The sequence below is a fragment of the Barbatula barbatula genome (assembly GCF_947034865.1).
Source record: "Barbatula barbatula genome assembly, chromosome: 3".
Classification (NCBI taxonomy): Eukaryota; Metazoa; Chordata; class Actinopteri; order Cypriniformes; family Nemacheilidae; genus Barbatula; species Barbatula barbatula.
Window position 1 is genome coordinate 10,030,215 of NC_136764.1, and position 19,076 is coordinate 10,049,290.

At 39.2% G+C, this 19,076-nt stretch overlaps 1 protein-coding gene across 3 annotated transcripts; it reads left to right on the top strand.

The window, feature by feature from the left end:
- The first annotated feature begins 916 nt into the window (after positions 1 to 916).
- zeb1a (zinc finger E-box binding homeobox 1a) lies at positions 917 to 18,872 on the top strand. 3 transcript variants are annotated; one of them, XM_079451389.1, is made up of 10 exons: positions 917 to 1,130; positions 9,227 to 9,379; positions 9,633 to 9,680; positions 10,884 to 11,030; positions 11,143 to 11,345; positions 11,499 to 11,604; positions 11,773 to 13,445; positions 13,558 to 14,109; positions 14,294 to 14,468; positions 15,539 to 18,872. In XM_079451389.1, the coding sequence occupies exons 1-10, from the start codon at positions 1,073 to 1,075 to the stop codon at positions 16,114 to 16,116; spliced, it is 3,693 nt and encodes a 1,230-aa protein (XP_079307515.1). In that variant the 5' UTR covers positions 917 to 1,072; the 3' UTR covers positions 16,117 to 18,872. The 3 variants fall into 3 exon arrangements, with proteins under 3 accessions (XP_079307515.1, XP_079307516.1, XP_079307517.1); XM_079451390.1 differs by lacking the exon at positions 917 to 1,130 and adding an exon at positions 1,832 to 2,048; XM_079451391.1 differs by lacking the exon at positions 917 to 1,130 and having other exon boundaries at positions 9,287 to 9,379; positions 10,886 to 11,030.
- The last annotated feature ends 204 nt before the right edge of the window (positions 18,873 to 19,076 follow it).

Below are 19,076 nucleotides of genomic sequence, written 5' to 3' on the forward strand. Positions count from 1 at the left end.
AATCGCAATCTAGTCATGTTCGCTGACTAGTTTGAGGTCCATTTCAACATTCTGTGAATTACATATTGAGATCTATAAAATAATCTGAATGGCATTCAATCCACGTGATAGTTTGTTATCTTCTGTAAAATTTCACAGAAGACGGGATGAAGAAATGTTTATTGCTCATATTACATAGTAGGCTATGTGGCGCAGACAATCTTTTTTTAATAATTTGGTCACCATGGCATTCGAGGTGGTTTTAGAGAGCGTATTTATTGAGGTACGAGGTTATTTCTACCAGTAGATGGCAGCAGTGGGCTAAACCAGACGTATACTGAAATAACGGTACGGCCGATAGACAGACAACAAAGGGATAGAGAAATGATCAAAGTTTATTCATCATATAGTGATTTTTAATTCAAATTGGCACATGATGATAAAGATACACATCTGCACTTTACAATTGAAAGAATGGCAGATTTTTACTCGGCTGTAGATTTTACATCTCGACTGTATGCACTCGTTTTCATTTCACTACATATCTACTTAAAATTAGAGACAGGAAATAATTGCTGTTGCGTTCGTTTTGGATTTAAATGGTCATGAATGACACAATGAAAACAAAATATTTCCAGTTTACACTTTATGCAAGAGGTTCACCAGTTTATTTTGACTTTGGGCGAAAAGTGACCTACGTAAGGTTCATTACATTAACATTTCGCACTGCAGCGACACAGTGACAAGCTACGCCATCGGACTTCCCTGCCAGTCGGAGGCGCTATATTACTATGTGGTGATCGTCACGAGGAAAAAAATCGATATATATATATACACATTCCTATTCCCCAACTCTTTAATGTAATAAACGCCAAGTGCATATTATATATTTGGATACAGAACAGCAGCCTAGTTTTAAAAAGAACGTCGTCTGCCTAAACAGGGAGGGGTTTTAGAGAGATGTTCTTCTCAGTGCGTTAGAAGGTGATGTCGTAAAGCAGAATGTCGTAAACCAGGTGCAGACTAGGGGCTGTAATGGGGAGGGGTAATGGAAGAGAGGGGGGCTCCGCAAGGCTGCGTATAGACAAAAATCATGGCGGATGGCCCCAGGTGCCAGCGGAGAAAACAGACACAGCCACGACACAACAGCGGTGAGTGCCGCAAAGTGAAATAAACAGTGCAGTCAATAACGAAAAATGGAAGTTTGTTTAATGTTTCTTCTGATGGTTTGTTCACCTTTGGAGGAGTTTAGTGGTGACTTTGTAAGTTGTGGAGTGGGAGAGTAGGCTGCACCGTTATACCTGAGTCTACCCGGACCGTTATACGGAAGGACGCGTGTTTTTTCACTCGTTCGCGTGAAACTTGTTTATAACCTTTAGTGCAAGTCAGAATTTAGTTTGTTTTACATATACTTTTTGTGAGAAATTACTTGTGCTTTATACTTAACGTCTGCTGGCCACCTTATAAAATGACGTTGTCATAATTCGGGTTAACCTGCTTAACTCGCATATTTAATACAGTAAAGTGGCAGATAAGTGTGGATTTATTTACAGTGTTTACAAAGTTATGAATAGACCACACAAGGGCATGTGGGCTCTGAAAAATTGCGTGCTTGTCTTTTTTCGGTTTAAATTCTGGTCGTACGGTTGTTTTATTCTTCTTTGTTCAGGCAGACTTTTGACGTTAGTTGTCAGAGCCGATCGCTCGACCACCCCCCCTAACACGAATAGTTGTGGTTTGATGTCGCTTTCTCTTTAAATAACCTCACCGGTAACCCTGTAGCACAGTTCGCTATTCGCTTACGAGCGCCTCTACCTTTTCCTGCCCGTGCGTGCGTATGACACCGAGTTCCGATCCGCCCGCGACGTCATGCGCTCAGGAGCCGTCAACGTGTTTACCTGAACGGTGAGGAGACAACGGAGAGAGCCAATGTCCTCTTTTACCGTTCGTCGCACTCCTCCCGTCTCCACAGCTGCGATTACACGACCAGTGAACGGAAGTCGTTTCGCGAAACGTGATCTGCGCGAGAGAAGCGAGGCGCACGCCGCGGCAAATGGCAACTTGTGCAGGTAACGTTAGAGAGAAGATGGTGTTTGATGGCAGACGTACATGTCGACCTGCGTCGTTTACATCACCCCGTGTGACTGCGGCTCAAACTGACGATTGTTCCGTCTTTTCTCGTGCTTTCACTCCGCGTTGTGACATTTTGGGCTTCGCTGGAACGCGCATTGTTTTGATTTCATTTTCGTGCAGTTGAAAAGACCGTGGAGTGTTTTGGCACAAGAGGTGGTTGGTCAGATTTCCGCGAGGTATTTATGTAATGGCGGTGTGGACCGTTATTTGCTGCAGTGAGGGCGGGGCGGCTGCGCTCATGTCGGAGAAGAGCCAGGTAGGATAGGTGACGAAACACCTACATAGGTGCTTTCATTGACACGCATTTTAAATCAAACACACCTTATCGTGACATATACGCACGACTGGTCGTATTAAAGCAGTTTTAACGAGCCTGATCATATTCAACCTACATTTCTTTGTGGGGAAACAAAGATAACCTACAGATCCCTGCGCGGACAGGTCCGGTGAGGAGCTGATTCACCGTTTCCGTATTTGTCGAAATTACAATCGCGGGGTTCACCGTTTTTGTCTATTAAATACGTTTCAATGTTTATGACTGTTTTAAACAAGGATGGATAGTTAACAGATGCTTTATAAACACACAGTGGCCAGGATGGTGAACAGGTTAGAGCGCGGATGTATTGCGATTATGCACAGTTCGGCGTACGCACATGCAGTAAACAGTGCATTTTATTTTCGATTTAAGAGCAGCTGTCTCTCTGTAGGACTCGGATTTGACATATACACAAGACATTACGATTTTTTTGGGCGTTACTACATGGCTCGGAAATGAGGTCAAGCCCGGGTCCACCCGAGGCTCATTTCTATTGGTTCAGGTAGTGAGCCGTATGTTTTTAGAGAAATGCGAGATATAAAAGGCGCATCAGATATCCTGCGTGGATTTGTGGTTGAGGGGTTTGTTTGCTGATGCAAAATCGGTTCAGATTCATGTTTTGGATTGTTATGGCTCGGTGAATGATGGCAGGATAACATGACTGCATGATTGATACAAGGATTGTTAAAACACAGGTAACGTTGACGTTTTTCAATAGTTTTTCAACCAGTGTTTAATGATTGAAAGGTTGTCTGTTTAAAAGTTGTTTGGTGCCGAATATAGATATTGTTTATATTTTAATATTAAGCCCTGTCAGTTTAAAGTAACAAGTCAACGTGACCTTTCCTCCTTTGATTTGATTTGATTCAATTTATTGTCATTACACACATACAAGTACAGTGCAACGAAATGTGACTGCCTATGAAAAGCCAGTTAGTCATTTTTGGTGATTTACTGTTTTCCACACACAATCAAAATGTGAAAATATAACCTTAATATCTTTAATACGGCGTAAGGCCATGAAATCATAGTGAACTTAATGGTTGAAATCAAACTTGTGATGCTTGTTAGGGCTGCTTGAGTATTGTGACAGAAATCTATATTGAGAATGCCAATATTGAGATCACGAACATTCAACATAATAATCAAAAAATTGATAAACAAAAAATTCACAGCCCTTAACTTTTTTTCATTCTATAGATTTTTCTATAGATAGAAATGATCAAAATTAAATTGAGAGTCAGTGTTACATATTTGTGATGTCTTGCAAGGATTTTGGTGGTTCTTCAACAAGGAGCCATGAATGACAGACACTCACAGATTAGCATTAGAGTGATTTTGAAGTCTTTCTTGTGCTACTCTATAGTGTTCAGCTAGAGCAAAAGTATCCATATTGTTCTTACCCCCCGCCCCCCCAGTGTGTGTGTGTGTGTGTGTATCATGCATATGTTAATTCAAGCTGTAAATGTGAGGTGTATGCATGCAAATTACAGGTAAAGACAACAAAACGAACACCTGTGGAATTAAGTACTTACACTTCCCTGTTAATTGAAAAGGGAAATGTGAGGCCATCAAGGAGCTTTTCGCATTTCAATGTGTGTGTGTGTGTGTGTGTGTGTGTCTGGGGAGGGGGAATCTTGCGACCGCTGGGGATCTCTTTTAGCATGCTAATCTCTCCCAATGGTTTGCCGCCTCTCTGTACAGCAGGGGGAACGCTTCTCAGGGTAAAGAGGAGGGTCCTTCTCTTTCTTTTTTTAAGGGTGGGGGAAGGTGTAGGGAAGAACTTTGTGTGAATTACAAGTAATATGCTGGGTTCCACACGAGTTAAAAATAAAACCTGATCTACAGAATTTCTGCATTGGACTGGCCTCATTCCTTTCCATTGTAAGTCATTTACTGGATAACCGTGAATTTTAAAACGAGGATGGATAAGAATATTTCAAAATGATGACGCAAATCTTGGTTTAAATCATTAGCATTCTTTAAAAAATGTGTTTGTGAATATGTTTTCATGCATGAGTGAAAGAAAACGCAACTGTATTTAGTGCAGTTTTATTGGTCTCATGTGGATGACACTGTGTGTGAATATTAGGCCTCTTATTAGGCCTGGGATAGAAAACAGCCATCTCACTGCTGCTCCCAAGGTACTTTATTATGTCCCAAGGCACACACAGAGCACCTAAACATAAACACACACACACTGACATAATAAAAGTCTTTCCATCATTATAATCAGTCACTTTACAAACACACCTTTTTCAACCAATCATTTGATTTATGAACCAGATTAAGAGTTCATTTATATCTGCAATAATTCTTTTTGACAAGAAATGATTCATACTTTTGGCTAAAAATAGTGCAAGACTTTTAGCCATTATTTTTAATAACGGAGATGCTTCTGTGCATAAAATGATTACATATACTTACTCATACATATAGACCACTGTGGGATCCTCCTGCAAAATAATTACTTAAATGCACTTGGAAAAGTAAAGATGTACAACAGCTATTTATAACAAATACCCTAAAATATTTATAGCACGGAAACCAATTTTGCTACATTCTATATAGGTGTGACAATATATAGATTTGGCAATACGAGAATACGCTGCGCCAAATATCGATATTTTAAGTAATTTATAAAACAAGAGGCTCTAAATATATTTATTATATTTACTTAGAAATGTGCCAGTATAAGCATTTTTAAATGTGTCAGTTTACAAAAGGTAAGCTTTTAATTAAAGCATAAAATGTTTAATAAACTTGAAATGGTACACTTATCTTTTTATGGGCATTTTGTCTAAATAGATAGGCAGATATTATAATCTATCGTTACAGAATTACAGAACAATATATAGATTACCGTAGTATCAGCACATCATGATATTATCTGTATTGAGCCATTTATCGTGATCCGTATCATATTGTGAGGTACCTTGTGATTCCCACAGCTAATTTAAGATGTTAACATTGTCAGTTAGTAAATCTATGAAAGGTCAAAGCACTTTTTTCCACAACGAAATGTATAAGATTTAAGTTCCAATTTGCAAACATGTTTCCATCCCATCGTTTTCATTTGGCAGACGCTTTTATCCAAAGTGACTTGCATTGCATTATCTTATGCATTTATACAAAGGTATCTGCAATCCCCTGGGATCTATCCCCCAAAACCTTGCGTTGTTAACACCAATGCTCTTACCACTGAGCTACAGGAAAGCTGTACTTAAGATTTTGGGTACTCCACAGTGTGTCGTGAAAAGAAGGGATGCAAACTCGTCTAGTATCTGAAGATCATCTGCATGTTTTTTTGTGTTGGGTGCTACATGATCATGTGTGTTATGGTTGTTATGTTTGATGTGGGTGTTCTGACAAACAGATCCGTTTTTATCTGGAGAGAAGCAACATACCAGGTAATGTTAAACAGTTGTTTTTGCCTTTCCAGACTGTTTCAGTTTTATCACCTGCAAAAATGACTTGAAAGTCCAGTGCTGCTGAAATCAGCACACTTCATGCGTCTTATGCAGGGTTTTTTCTGCATAGAGAAATTGGAGGCGGCCGCCTCCGTCAAAAGTAGACACAGACTCCCGCCAAAATTATTTCGGATGCCTTTAACAGTCATTTGTAACTGCAGTTGCGGCTTAACGCCTACACGGGGGCGCTGTTTCATAATCAGCACACAGAGGCGCTAAAAAGAGGTGCAGAACAAGACCTTGTTGTGTTTCACGGCCAGTTTTTTGTTTGTTTTGCATCAAAGTACATTTCATTTATTGTAATCTCTCCAATTAACATGATTTACATAATTGTAATGTCTTTATATGCGCAGTTGTTTCAGCGTATACTGTACACAGAGAGTTCACCAGTATTAACGCTTATCGTGTACTGAACAAGTCCGCACGTGATTGACTCATTTGGACCGATTCATTGAAACTATTGAACTTTTCAGTCACTGGCGAATATACAAAATCATTCCATCATTTAAAGTGAACCACAAGAGACTGCAAGATGTGAATGAGCTCTGCTCATTTAGTAAGACTGGTTAATTCAGTTGGCTTTTGTGGGCTGAACAGTGAAAATAAAAACAATAAAAAACATTTCTGTTTGGCTGAATAAAAGTAATGTTTTATATAACTTAATAATTGTCATTACTTTTTTATATGTTGCAGTCATTTTGGTTAAAACCACTTAAACGTACGGTAGGCCTACGTGTGTGTACACCACCTCCTGTTAAAACCCTGTTAAGTCATTGTGTCTGTGAATGGTAGCAGTTTCACTCTATAACAAGCCAAAAAGTTAATTCAAGGAAATGGCACATAAAATGGTGATCGATGATCGCTTGGGTCTATAAATACATTTTTAACTTTCTGATTGGTTATGCTGGCATTTCGGGTGGTACCCAGAGATTTCCTCTGCTCTGTGCATGCCACGTGAACATGCGCTCAAGTTAATAAGAATGGATGCTACTGTACCTTCTCATACAATGAAAAACCAAGGACATAGACAAATATGCAGCATAAAGGCTCTACTGCTCGTGTATATTCCAAATGTACTGTATTTTTATGTAAGCTTTATGTGAAGAACCAACTAAAGTTGTTGTATATCACAGACAGTGAGTGTTCTCAGCATTGCATGCCTTAAATTAGCTAGTGCTGGGCGGTATACCTGTTCGCACGGAATACCGGTGTGTTTTTGTTTGTTTGTTATAATACGAATTTTAAATATACCACATTACTGGTGTATGTAGCTTAAACAGTTTTGGATTAGTGTAGTGTTGTAGACTATTGTTGTAGAAATGATAATGAAAGCTAGTTCCGCTGCAGGAACGAGATATACAAACTAAAACAAACAGTAATCGATAGGGATGTAACAATATTATCGATACTGTGTTATCGCAATAGCAAAATTGTCTCAATAGTGTCGTGGTCGCATGACTGTGTGAAACGATAGGTCTTCTGGGCCTAACCTTAAGTTGGTTAGAAAAAATTATAGATATTACCTTTGTCAAGGTCCATCTGGTGCAATTATTTTGTTTTATAAAAGGGAGTCTTAGGTTAATTATATATATATATATATAGTTATATATTTTTGTCCCTGGCAAGAAGTGGGAGTGTTGCCTGGCAATAGGAGAGTAGTGTGTTGCACGCGCTGCTTTAGTTAGACTTCAGCTTTTTTCTGTGAACTTTTGTTTTGGCTTCTGTTTTTGCAGCGTTGGATGACAAGCCACAAGACTACTGTCCACATACGGACATCCATCGTTAACATTATGAAAAGCCCGCTAGCCATACACGATTGAAAACCGACTAAAGACTAAATCCTTAAAACAGTGAGATTTGTATATTGTTAGATCCCTAGTAATCGAGTGAACCAGCAACGCACAGACAAACCTCCAGCAGCAGACCTTCTGTGTTTTGAGCAGGTTGCTTCTGTCCTTTGGACGGTCAGCATGGGACACATATTCAGCAATGATCTGTATCAGCTGTGAGAATAGAGAGAGTTCTTAAATGAATTTCCATCTGTATATCTGAAATAGTTGTTTTCCCATCAGTCCTGCTCCTGTTTTAAAATTCCTCTCCTTTCTGGCATTTTTATAGACCGTTTCATAGGTCTGTGTTTAATGCTTAATATAACAATTTTATATTTCATTTATATACACATTTTATTGTATATTAATTGTATGAAATTAAGATAAACTACTCAACAGTTTTTTTGGCGGAAAGTTAAGTTTGGGCCACATAATGTTTGTTCATGTTGTTGTCTATGCCTAGAAATTACTCCTATGTTTTACTAATGTTTTCATTCTGACATGCACAGATTTTCTAAATAAGATAGTGTCAACAAATGTGAGGGAACAGAAAGCTTTAACAGGAACTGTTTTTGCATAATCTGAAGACCTTTACATCACTTCCTGTTTACGTCTTCTATTTCTGCTAGTTGTCAAGACACCAGAAGAAAACAAATGAGTTCCATATAAATTAAACCTGTTCAAATATCCAATTACAATCTGTGTGTACTCAAAAACACTAGTTTGACACTTGCACATCTGGAACCATTTATCATATCCCCCCCAGACACAGATGAGTTTTCCAGAACTTCATGCTTGTTCAACATCTAGAGACATTTGAAGAGTGAAGCACTCGCTTAATTTTGTATTTGGGCTGATATTAAAATGCTAAAACAACATTTAAACACTCCTCTTCCTGTAATGATACATAGCAGGTAAATTAACTTGTACAAATTCCTTGTGTATTGAATAAATATGAAGATTTCCACTGGCAGCTCACAGCAGTTTCTGGTTTACTGTTCATCAACATTGCCGGTAAATTAAGCTTCTTTAAGAGGTTTTGCGCATCAGAGTATTTAAAATAAAACGTATGCAAACTTGGGATTGTTGTAATAGAAGTAAACATGCAGTGCGCATAACACTGCAAACACCAGCACTCAATGGGGAAGGCCAAAGATAATATATATTTGCCGTTGCAATAAATTGGAAGAAATGCAACGCTAATATTTTACATTTGGAGGCGCTCTTGCTATAACGTAAATAGCTGTCCAAAAGGCTGCCGAGTGGCATTAGATATTAACTCGTGGGGATGCGATTATCGGGGATGTGTTTATATACTTTATACACATTGATAACTATATCTATAGTAAATTATATCACATATCTTCTACACATCTCTCCGAAAGATCTTAAGCTGTAGGCCATTTGTGACACTGGAAAAACAGTTCAAGTTATACAGTTAACAGTTAAAGTACTATCTGCTGCTAAACTGAACAGGTCATTCTCTTATGTACCTGCAGTGAGGAGTTTAAGAAGCGTGCCGGAGGCGACCTCAGATTCAGATGATGAAGACAAACTGCACATTGCAGAGGAGGACAGTATTCACGATGATCCCGGCCAAAAGCCCTCAGTGTTTCAGCTCGAAGCTTCACAAGACACGGTCAGCCAAGACGGTAAGTAAACAAACTAAATAAAAAGAAACATGTCAAAAAAATCTACTGCAATGCTAAATCGATCCTCAAAACATACACATGATTTATAGATTTTTACTTTGTATAAATTCATTTTTATTTGTATAGCACTTTTCAAAATACATAAAAAAACGTTTGTTACTACATTTAAATTGTGGCAGCAGAAGCAATTGTTACTTTGCGATATAATGTGGCAAATTTGAATATTGATTCAATTTTCTTTTACTTTCAACAGATGGCAGCCTGGGGCCAGATGCTTTGATACAAGAAATAAGGGTCAAAGGTCAGTTTAAAGCAAACCACTCAAGCTCTTAGCTTTTTGCCCATATGGGTGATCACCAAACGATAGGTTGAAGAGGGAAAATGAGATCAAGATGTGACATGCATATTGGCTCCTAACCTGTCAGAGCACATGTTACCCACCAGGCCACACCTCTGACCTGATAACAGTGGATGGGGTGGGGGTTTGGCTTTTTTGGACGGTTAGCTGTGTAATCATGGAAAGTGTTGAACCGAATGTGAGAGTGTATTACGAGTGGATAGCTGGAATAGGTGTGAGTTAAGCTCTCTGGCCTTGTAATTATTACCTTGTAACGTGTCGCCTTTAGTGGCCCACTCCCCAGTCCTATATAAAGACAATTAAACTTAATAAATCAAATGATTGCATATTACCATCAGGCATTTAAATTCAAGGTACCTTTTGGAATCTCATTTAAACCCCCTGCAGGTTTCATCTGAAGCTGAAATACATAACTTTTGACTTTTTTCCTGCAAAATCCAACCCAACAGAAATTATTTTTGGGCATTATTATAAGCTTAACATTAGGCTGGGCATCGATTCTGATTCACAAGCTCTTGATTCAAGTCAATGATTACAGATTTAATACAGATCTGATAGATATTATATACAGCATAACAAACAAAATTTCACAAAATAATAATAATCATGAACCGCTGCCTTTTATGTGAAGGCGATGTTAAATCCGCCATGTTAATTAAGCAATGAATGAAGGATATGCTCCTTGTAACATCCACCCGTTGTAAAAGGAAAAGTGACATCTAGTGGATAGTAGTAGCAATAACATTCATGTTAATGAATGTGCTGTGCTTGCGTAAATATGAAAGGAACAAAATTGGTTCATGGCTTGATTAAAAAAAATGATTAATCGATTTTTTTGCCCAGCTCTACTGAACATTATGAATCAAAGAAAGTTATGGAATGCAGCTTTAATATTTCAGTGGAAAAGAATGTGTTTTTATAAATGTATTTATTTAAAAGAATATTTGATGCTTAAGCTAAGGATGCACTGACGACAGTAAACACATCAGCTATATATAAAAAGTCCTACTTCATAGTAAAAAGAAAATCGCAGCTTTATTAAGAATATAGAATACTTTAATATTAGCAGTAGCTGAGATATAAACTTCTGCTGGAGAAGGACATTGTGTTTGGTGTTGATCTAATCTTGCTGTGTGTGTTTGAAAGAGGAGTGTGTCACTGATGAGGAGGAGGATGGTGCTGATGTTGACGTGACCGCTGAGGAACAGCAGCAGGCAGAAATGAAGGCCATTTCCTCAGAAACCCCAGAGGAGCACCAGAGCACGCCAGAGAGAGGAGTCCACGATGAGAACGGTACTTCTACCTCACAAACGTTTTTCTCTGCCCTTCTGTTTAACACTGTCTCCCTTCTATAGTATAAATTGTGCAAACCTTCGCTCACCCTCCCTCTCTCTTTCTCCCTCAGGTACTCCCGACGCATTCTCTCACATGCACACCTGTCCCCACTGTTCTCGTGGTTACAAGCGTCAAACCTCTCTAAAAGAACACATTAAACTCCGGCATGAGAAGAGCGAAGACAACTATTGCTGTTCGCTGTGTAGCTACACTTTCACCTACCGCACACAGCTGGTCCGTCACATGACCGCACACAAACACATCCGGGAGCAGGTACGACACCCCCTCTCACACCACTGTGATATTCACACCTCTGCCTGAAAAAAAATAAAAATCACACAGACCTTTTGTTCTCCGTTGCTGCCAAACGACGCATTTTAACCATCTGCTTTGTTCCTTCATTTGACCCTGCACCTTTCTTTTCAGCGGAATATTTCTCAGTCAGGTGGAAACAGGAAGTTCAAATGTACAGAATGCTCCAAGGCCTTCAAATACAAACATCACCTGAAAGAGCATCTTCGCATTCACAGCGGTCAGTTCCATGCAGATATTGTTCTTTTGAAGCTATCAAATGAATGAAAAACTAAATACTATTTCCTTGTATTATTAGCAACTTATAGTTTATTGTGATTTATTAAATTAATTACAATGACGATTAATAATATCAGTGACTAGATATTGTCTCTCTCTCCTAATCTAGGTGAGAAGCCATATGAGTGCTCGAATTGTCAAAAGCGCTTTTCCCACTCGGGATCCTACAGTTCTCACATCAGCAGTAAGAAGTGCGCAAGCGTGACGTCCGCAGTCAACGGCTTGTCCCGCACACCAGGGGTAAAAACAACTCTGATGCTCTCTCGCCCTACACCCATCCTTCTGAGAGAGAAGGTGGATGTTACGAACAAGCCTTTACAGGAGCAACTCCCCCTAAAACAGATCAAACAAGAGCCAGTTGAGCAACAAACCAAACCTGTGTCAACAACACCCACTACCACAAATGGAGTTGTTCAGGCATCAACCCCGCAAGGTGTTGTCCAGACTTTGGTGGTGCCCACTGTCGGGCTAGTCCAGCCATTCAGCATCAACCTTACTGACTTGCAAAACGCACTAAACGCTGCGATGGACGGTAACGTTACTAGGCCAGTGTTAGTTAGCACCAACATGAACGGGACAAATGCCAAAATCGTAGGCCAAGTGCAGACGCCAGCGCAGCCGCAAGCGGTTCTGTTACAAACACAGCATACGCAGCAGCAGCGACAAGTGATTTCTGCTTTCTCTTTGCCAGTTGTGGGCCAGGATGGAAATGCCAAAATTATTATTAACTACAACCCCCACCTAGACCCACAACTTAGAAATGCAGCGAAAGCAAAAAAAACACAGCCTGTTGTACAGCAGTCAACAGTGCCAAAGCCTGTTGAGGAACAAACTGATACGGCACAGATAAATTATACTCTGTCTGATGTCGCACAGCCAACCGTGGCGCAGGGTCTTTTAACCCAGTCCAAAGTGACTGAAACCCAAACATCACTCAATCCAAAACCTACACAGGTTAGTATTGTTCGACCGATCCAAGTCGGAAATTTCAGCAAACCTGCATCCATCATCAAGATAACACCTGCGCAGGCTGCTAGGTTGGTCCAGGCCCGTGCAGCGCAACCAAAGTTCACCCAGCAAACTCTTCTGCTGGTGAGAAGAGCTGATGGGACGCAAAGCCTGGTGGTTCGTCAAGTTGCTGTTGCCAATCCCAACACGCAGGGAACTCCAGCAGTGGAGACCAAATCCACAGAGATAACCTCAACCCCAGAAAAACCTGTAAACACGGTTATTTCACCAGAAGAGAAAGAGACGACAGAAAATACTTCCTTCGAAGAAGTCTGCAAGTTGGAAAACATCAATATTAAAACCGAACCTGAATCTCCGTCCAAATCAGAGACCGAGATGGAGGCAGACGGAGAGAAGGACTCACGCACAGATGGAATGTCCACGGTGGAAGATAAGCTGACAGTCTCACATTCTGGAACAGTTCACAGCGGTGTTGCCTGCGGAGATAACTTCCATAACTATGCCACTTGTCTGGTTTGCGATAACAGCCCAGGCAAACGTGATGGCATCGACGGTCTGAACGGTGACACCAAAGGGTCGCCTACAACTATCTCCCTCACCTCTCTACTCGATAAGGATAAAAGTGGAGCGGCAGAACGTCTCCTTCCTCTCTTGAAGGCCTACAGTCAGAACCCTCAGCCTACAGAGGAGCAGCTGTGTCAGGTTGCGAAGACGGTTAGACTTCCTTTAGAGGCGGTCAGCAAGTGGTACCAGAGGATGCGTTCCAAGAGGATACTGCTCCAGGGTGAAAAAAAACTGAAAAAGAATAATCAAGTGAGTACAAAACTCATTTGTAACTAATTATAAATTCATGTATTGTTTCTGAATTGTTCAGCACATCGTGTGCTGTTCAAAATTGGCTGTTAATAAATCCTTACTTCTATAGGAAAAAGCATCATCTGACTCAACCCAAGACACCTGCACTCCTGCTAATCCCCCCGAGGACACCTCAACAGACGTCCAAAATGGACTCCACAGCGCCACTCCTTCTCCTGTCCCTTCTCCGACCAGCGTGTCCACCGAAGATCTTAAAGTCATCGTGAAGACAGAAGACGTGGAAGAGGAGTTGCAGTCGGAGCCTCTGGACCTCTCGCTTCCTAAATCCAGCCCCGCTCAGGCCAGCGTCACCACCAATCTGCCAATCTCCGCCCAAAAGGAGCCGCTCAACCTCACCTGCCTCAAAAAACAAGAGTTTCTTGGCAACACCATCTATGTGGCGCAGACCAGCACGGGTCCGTTAAACATCATGGCGACGTCGTTGCCAACACTGGTTGCCATCGCGGAGCCAGGCAGCGCCCCGTGCATCAGTGCTACGGTATCTGGTAACACACGGACAATCCTCATCCCTCAGCTCACATATACATACAACTCCAACGTGAAGACGGCCGACAGCACCGCTGTGAACACGAAGGGGATGGTGGTACTCAGCAGTTGCCCGGTAGGGACAAATCAAATCATAGTTTCCTTTCAAATCTGATTAATTTTACATTTACACGTACGCATTCTAAACATATTTGTCCCTGGGAATCAAATCTATGAATTTTCTCCTGCCAATGAAATGCTTTACCTGATGATCTTTTCACTTTGGTTTGCACTCTTTTTCACTTCCTTGTCTCAATCAGAAAGTAACGGAAGTTACAACTGACTCCATGTCAGCGAAAGAGGAGGAGAATGATGAAGCCTCGCCTGTCCAAAAGAAGAGGAAGAAGATTTCCGGTGGCCTGTATGCCTGCAATCTGTGTGACAAGATCTTCCAAAAGAGCAGCTCGCTGCTGCGACACAAGTATGAGCACACAGGTTTGTACAACTGTGCATACATCATTTGCAGTGGGTCCTGAAAGTTTTTAGATCACAGAATGTGCTGTTCAAGATACATACTAGTTTCCAGAATAAAAGTTAAATTTTTCTTAATGGTTTTGAGGTATAGAGCTTAAGATACACGAATGTTAAAACTCTAACATTTGGAAACGTTTTTATTGTCACACTTAAAGGTCCGATTTCGCTTAGCTGTTGTTGATGTTCAAACCACCAAGAAATACACCCCTACACCTATCGTTCGCTTTCGTCAGCACTCGGCTTGACTAATGTCCATCCTGTGCACTGTGCAGCTCACTGCTGATTGGCTACAATGTTGTTTTGGTACTCGGCCCGACTTTGTCTAAACAAGTGTAATTTGGACACCCCACCTTCAATGTAAATATCTAAAGTAAAATAATAAACTACACCTCTGTTAACTACAGTGTTAACTTGAAAAGGTGACTTTATACTTTCAATTAAGAAAAAATGTAAATAGTTACTGAAAAAATTTGAAAAACGTTTAGTAAATTAAAAAAAAAATCAACAACGTTCAATTATTCACCAAATAATGACAATGAAGAATACTATGTTTCTAAATGACCTACATTTTACTAATGTGATTTTAAATAATTATTTATTAATGTATTTACCTCATAAACTGTTTTTCATTTACAACATTTTACAGTGCTTTAGAATTGTTCATTATTATTTTACGATATTGCATTAACAAATGTTAAAGTAATAGTTCACCCAAAAATAAATAATAATATATTTTGAAGATGAAATGAAGATATTTTATTAAAGGTTTGTAACGAAGCCATTTTCGGTCACCATTGACTACCATAGTATATCTTCATTTTGCGTATACAGGTTTGTAACAACTGGAGGCTGAGCAAATGATGATAGATCATCTGAATTTGTTTTTTATATTTTATATTCCTTTATCACACTTGGCAATCTAATGCATGCCATTCACACAGTTTTGAAAGTGTGTATATTCTTTTAGGGCCACTGTACCTGTTTATATCTCTGCCATTGCTTATAAACATTACCATCATTACCATTTCCAGGAAAGCGACCATACGAGTGCGGCATCTGTCAAAAGGCATTTAAACACAAGCACCACCTGATCGAGCATACGCGACTACACTCCGGAGAGAAGCCGTACCAGTGTGACAAGTGTGGGAAACGGTTCTCTCACTCTGGGTCTTACTCTCAGCACATGAACCACCGATACTCCTACTGCAAGAGAGAGAGCAATGAGCATCCAGAACCAAACAGTACCCCCACCCCACCCTCTCATCTCGACTCTGACGACAGAGAGAGCGATGGGGAGGAGGAAGAGGATTTATCCGTTCTGGACATGAGTGACATCCGAGTGGTTCGAATAGGGGAGGAATATGATGATGATGATGATGATGAGCAAAGTGGGGAAGAGGAAAAGCAGGGAAATACGCAGGAAGAGACAGAGGAAGGAGAATCGGTGACGGAGGTGGAGCTTCGAGATATCGACACACTGGAGGAGGAAGTGTGGGAAACTATGGAAACCGAGGACGCTATGGAAACTGAGGAATCAGGCTATGGTGAAGGGGACCTAAACCAAGAAGAAAATGCAGAGATGGCGACTGAAGAGGAACAAAATGACTGAAGGAGTTGTCGCGTAGGACAGGGTGACCTACTAAGCATCACATACAGTCCCCAGGTTGCCATGAAACTATCTCAGCTCTTTACTGTGTATAAAGCCCAGGTGTGCCTGATTCACAAACAAAATGTTCCTTGTTTTAAAGAAATATTCAGCGTTAACAAGGAAAAAGGAAAAAAAAAAGTACACAACACAACTAGACTTCTTTGGACTTTGAAGTTTGCTTGTTTGTTTTACTGAATCGCCCCAGTATGTCGATTTATCAGTGTTCACGTTTTCCTTTTTTTCTCTCTCTGTTTTGTTCTCTGTACAGTCAGATTTCTATACCTTTTATATTTGCCAATGAAGTTTACGAAATCAGTATTTTAAAAGTTTTGAGAAACAAAACTAAATTCTGCACTGCAGGTATAACCGGTTTACTCACAGGTGTGAATCTCACAAGAACGGTCAAGAAACATATTTTACACGCAAAACTAAAGAAATGGTAATGTTTTTTTGCAATGTAACACATTCATGACAGTTAACAATCCAATTGTTAAGTACATCTGTAAGTATAGACCTGTCGTAATGCAGATAATTTTATTAATGTATTTACTTGTATTCTTTTAATTAATGTATTGGTGCAAAGGGTGTTATAAGATGATTTTCATCCATATTATAGAAATTTGGAGTATTAGGGAAATATGCTTAATTGTCATGAAAATTGGCACAATGCAAAATATTGTGATAATTCTCTTTATTTTGGGGTAAAATGTGACCTGGACATTTCTGTGTGAGATTCACCAACAGATACGTCATGCTTCAAGTTTAAGATACCATTCAGTATTTTTACCTTGTTAAAACAAGCAAGCTGTTGTTGGCATTGCCTTGTTTTCCCACCAGATTGTTTGTCTGCCTTATGAAGGAAATTAGTTTGCACTTCACCGTCGAGAGCTCATCTATAAATAATGACAAAAAAATCATTTGAATTAACAATGGCAAAAAATACTTACAGGAATGCTTATTGTTATTTTCAGATTTAATAATTTTATTGAAAGCTTTTAAACTGTACATTGATAAAACGGAATAAGGGTTTTACCAATTCAGTTTTGTATCAAGCACTCCAAAACAGTTTTATTTGTTTTAATAAATCGTCAAAATATGTTTCGTTAGAGAAGGTTCTCTAAAGTACATTTTCACGACATTATAAGAAAAAGAAAAAACTTAAGTCAGGGAAAGGGTTTGTCGTGTCAACCTCAAAGCAAATTTGATGTGTTATTTCATTTACCTTTGTGTGGCTTTATATTGTAATATTAGTCTGTGTAGTCTGTTCATAGAAGATGAACGAGAGACTTGCACACCCATAGCCTTATGCAAGACCGCCAAGCTGTAAATGTCATTCACAACATTAATATAGTGTTCCACAGACAATCTTTGACTTTTAGTCAGCTGGCCAAGAAATGAATTAAATGAGATAAATCCCAGCCAATTGTCAAAAACTCAACAAGCCAATGTTAGAAGTACAGATGTCAAAGACTGTACAAAAAGTTTGTGACACTGCCCTCTACCTGTGATAATCAAAATGGCACATCATCTAGCTGTTCAGTGTTTAGAAATGTTAATTGTTTTTTAAGCAAACAGTCTTTCACCCTCTTTAAGCTTACTTTTGTGAACTCAAACCCAATTATTGTAAAAAAAAAAATAACAGTAATGTTGAAATAAGATACAATATTTGAAGTCCTATTAGACCAAACCCAGTAAATTGTAACTGCATGTCATTGATAAAGGCATTTACATTTAGGAATCTAAACATTTTCCGCATTTCACAACTTTGTTGTTGTGTGCGACACCTCGAGATGAAACAAATAAGTGAACTCGGCTATTTTTACAAACTAGTAGCAAGATAACGAATAATTGTTCTCCCAATATACATTACGAGTATGAATTATAGGATTGTATAGATAAAGTGTGTGGCTAAAGATGAGCAATATTTGTCAGTTAGAGCCAAAATTTCCCATTTAAGTTACTGATTAAGATTAATGAGGCTCATGGTTTGACAGCTAAAACAAAATATTGCGTCTAAAAGCCAGCACTCAGGAAAGATACACTCGAGTATAGGAAAACAAAAATGGCTAGATAAGTGCAGAAAGAAAACAGCACTTGCAATATGTGTATAGACTTTTTTTAGTTGACTGTTTGAGCAAACATTACAGTATTATTAATTTCAATGTATTACTAAATGTTTATTCTTTTTTTGTGTTTATGCATGTGTGTATTGTGTTTACCATCAGTATTATTGTCTTTGACAAATGTTTCATTTTTAGATCCTTGTTACATACTTCTTATTTTTGTATTGCTTTATTTATTACACGTGTAATACACAATACTGTAGTTTAACACAATGATACATTTTAGAATTTATCTCAGTGCCACGAAGGAGTTTAAACCATGAATATGATGCTGAACTTGACAGTGTTAGTTTTATAAGTTCCTTTATATTACTACAGAAAGGTAATAATGAAGTCGTTTGCACTCATTGCCAGTTTGGTCATACCCACTTCTTCAGCATGAATTCATATTGTTGTGCTAGTGTTAAAATTGCTATTTTGAAACCAAAATGAGTCAACTCATTTTAGCTCCATGTGTTTTCATTTGTGCCAATTTTGCATTGTGTGTATGTGTCATATTTCGCAAAAAGGGGATGATGAATCCATCATTTGTAGGATTTTTCTTCCTTTGTTTCTTTTTACGATTCCCCATATAATAAAATGAATTGAACCATCAGGTAGTTACATAATTATTTAACACAATGTTTATGGCAACTTTCTTTAAAGCACCAAATGATCAAAAACATTTCAACACACAGTGTCCACTGGTGTGAATCATGAGGTTTTCCATTTAAATGTAATTATGATTGTGTAACCATTGGGTGGAGCACTAAAGGAATATTCTGGCCTCTGCTTTCATTTACCTTAGAAAGAAAATTC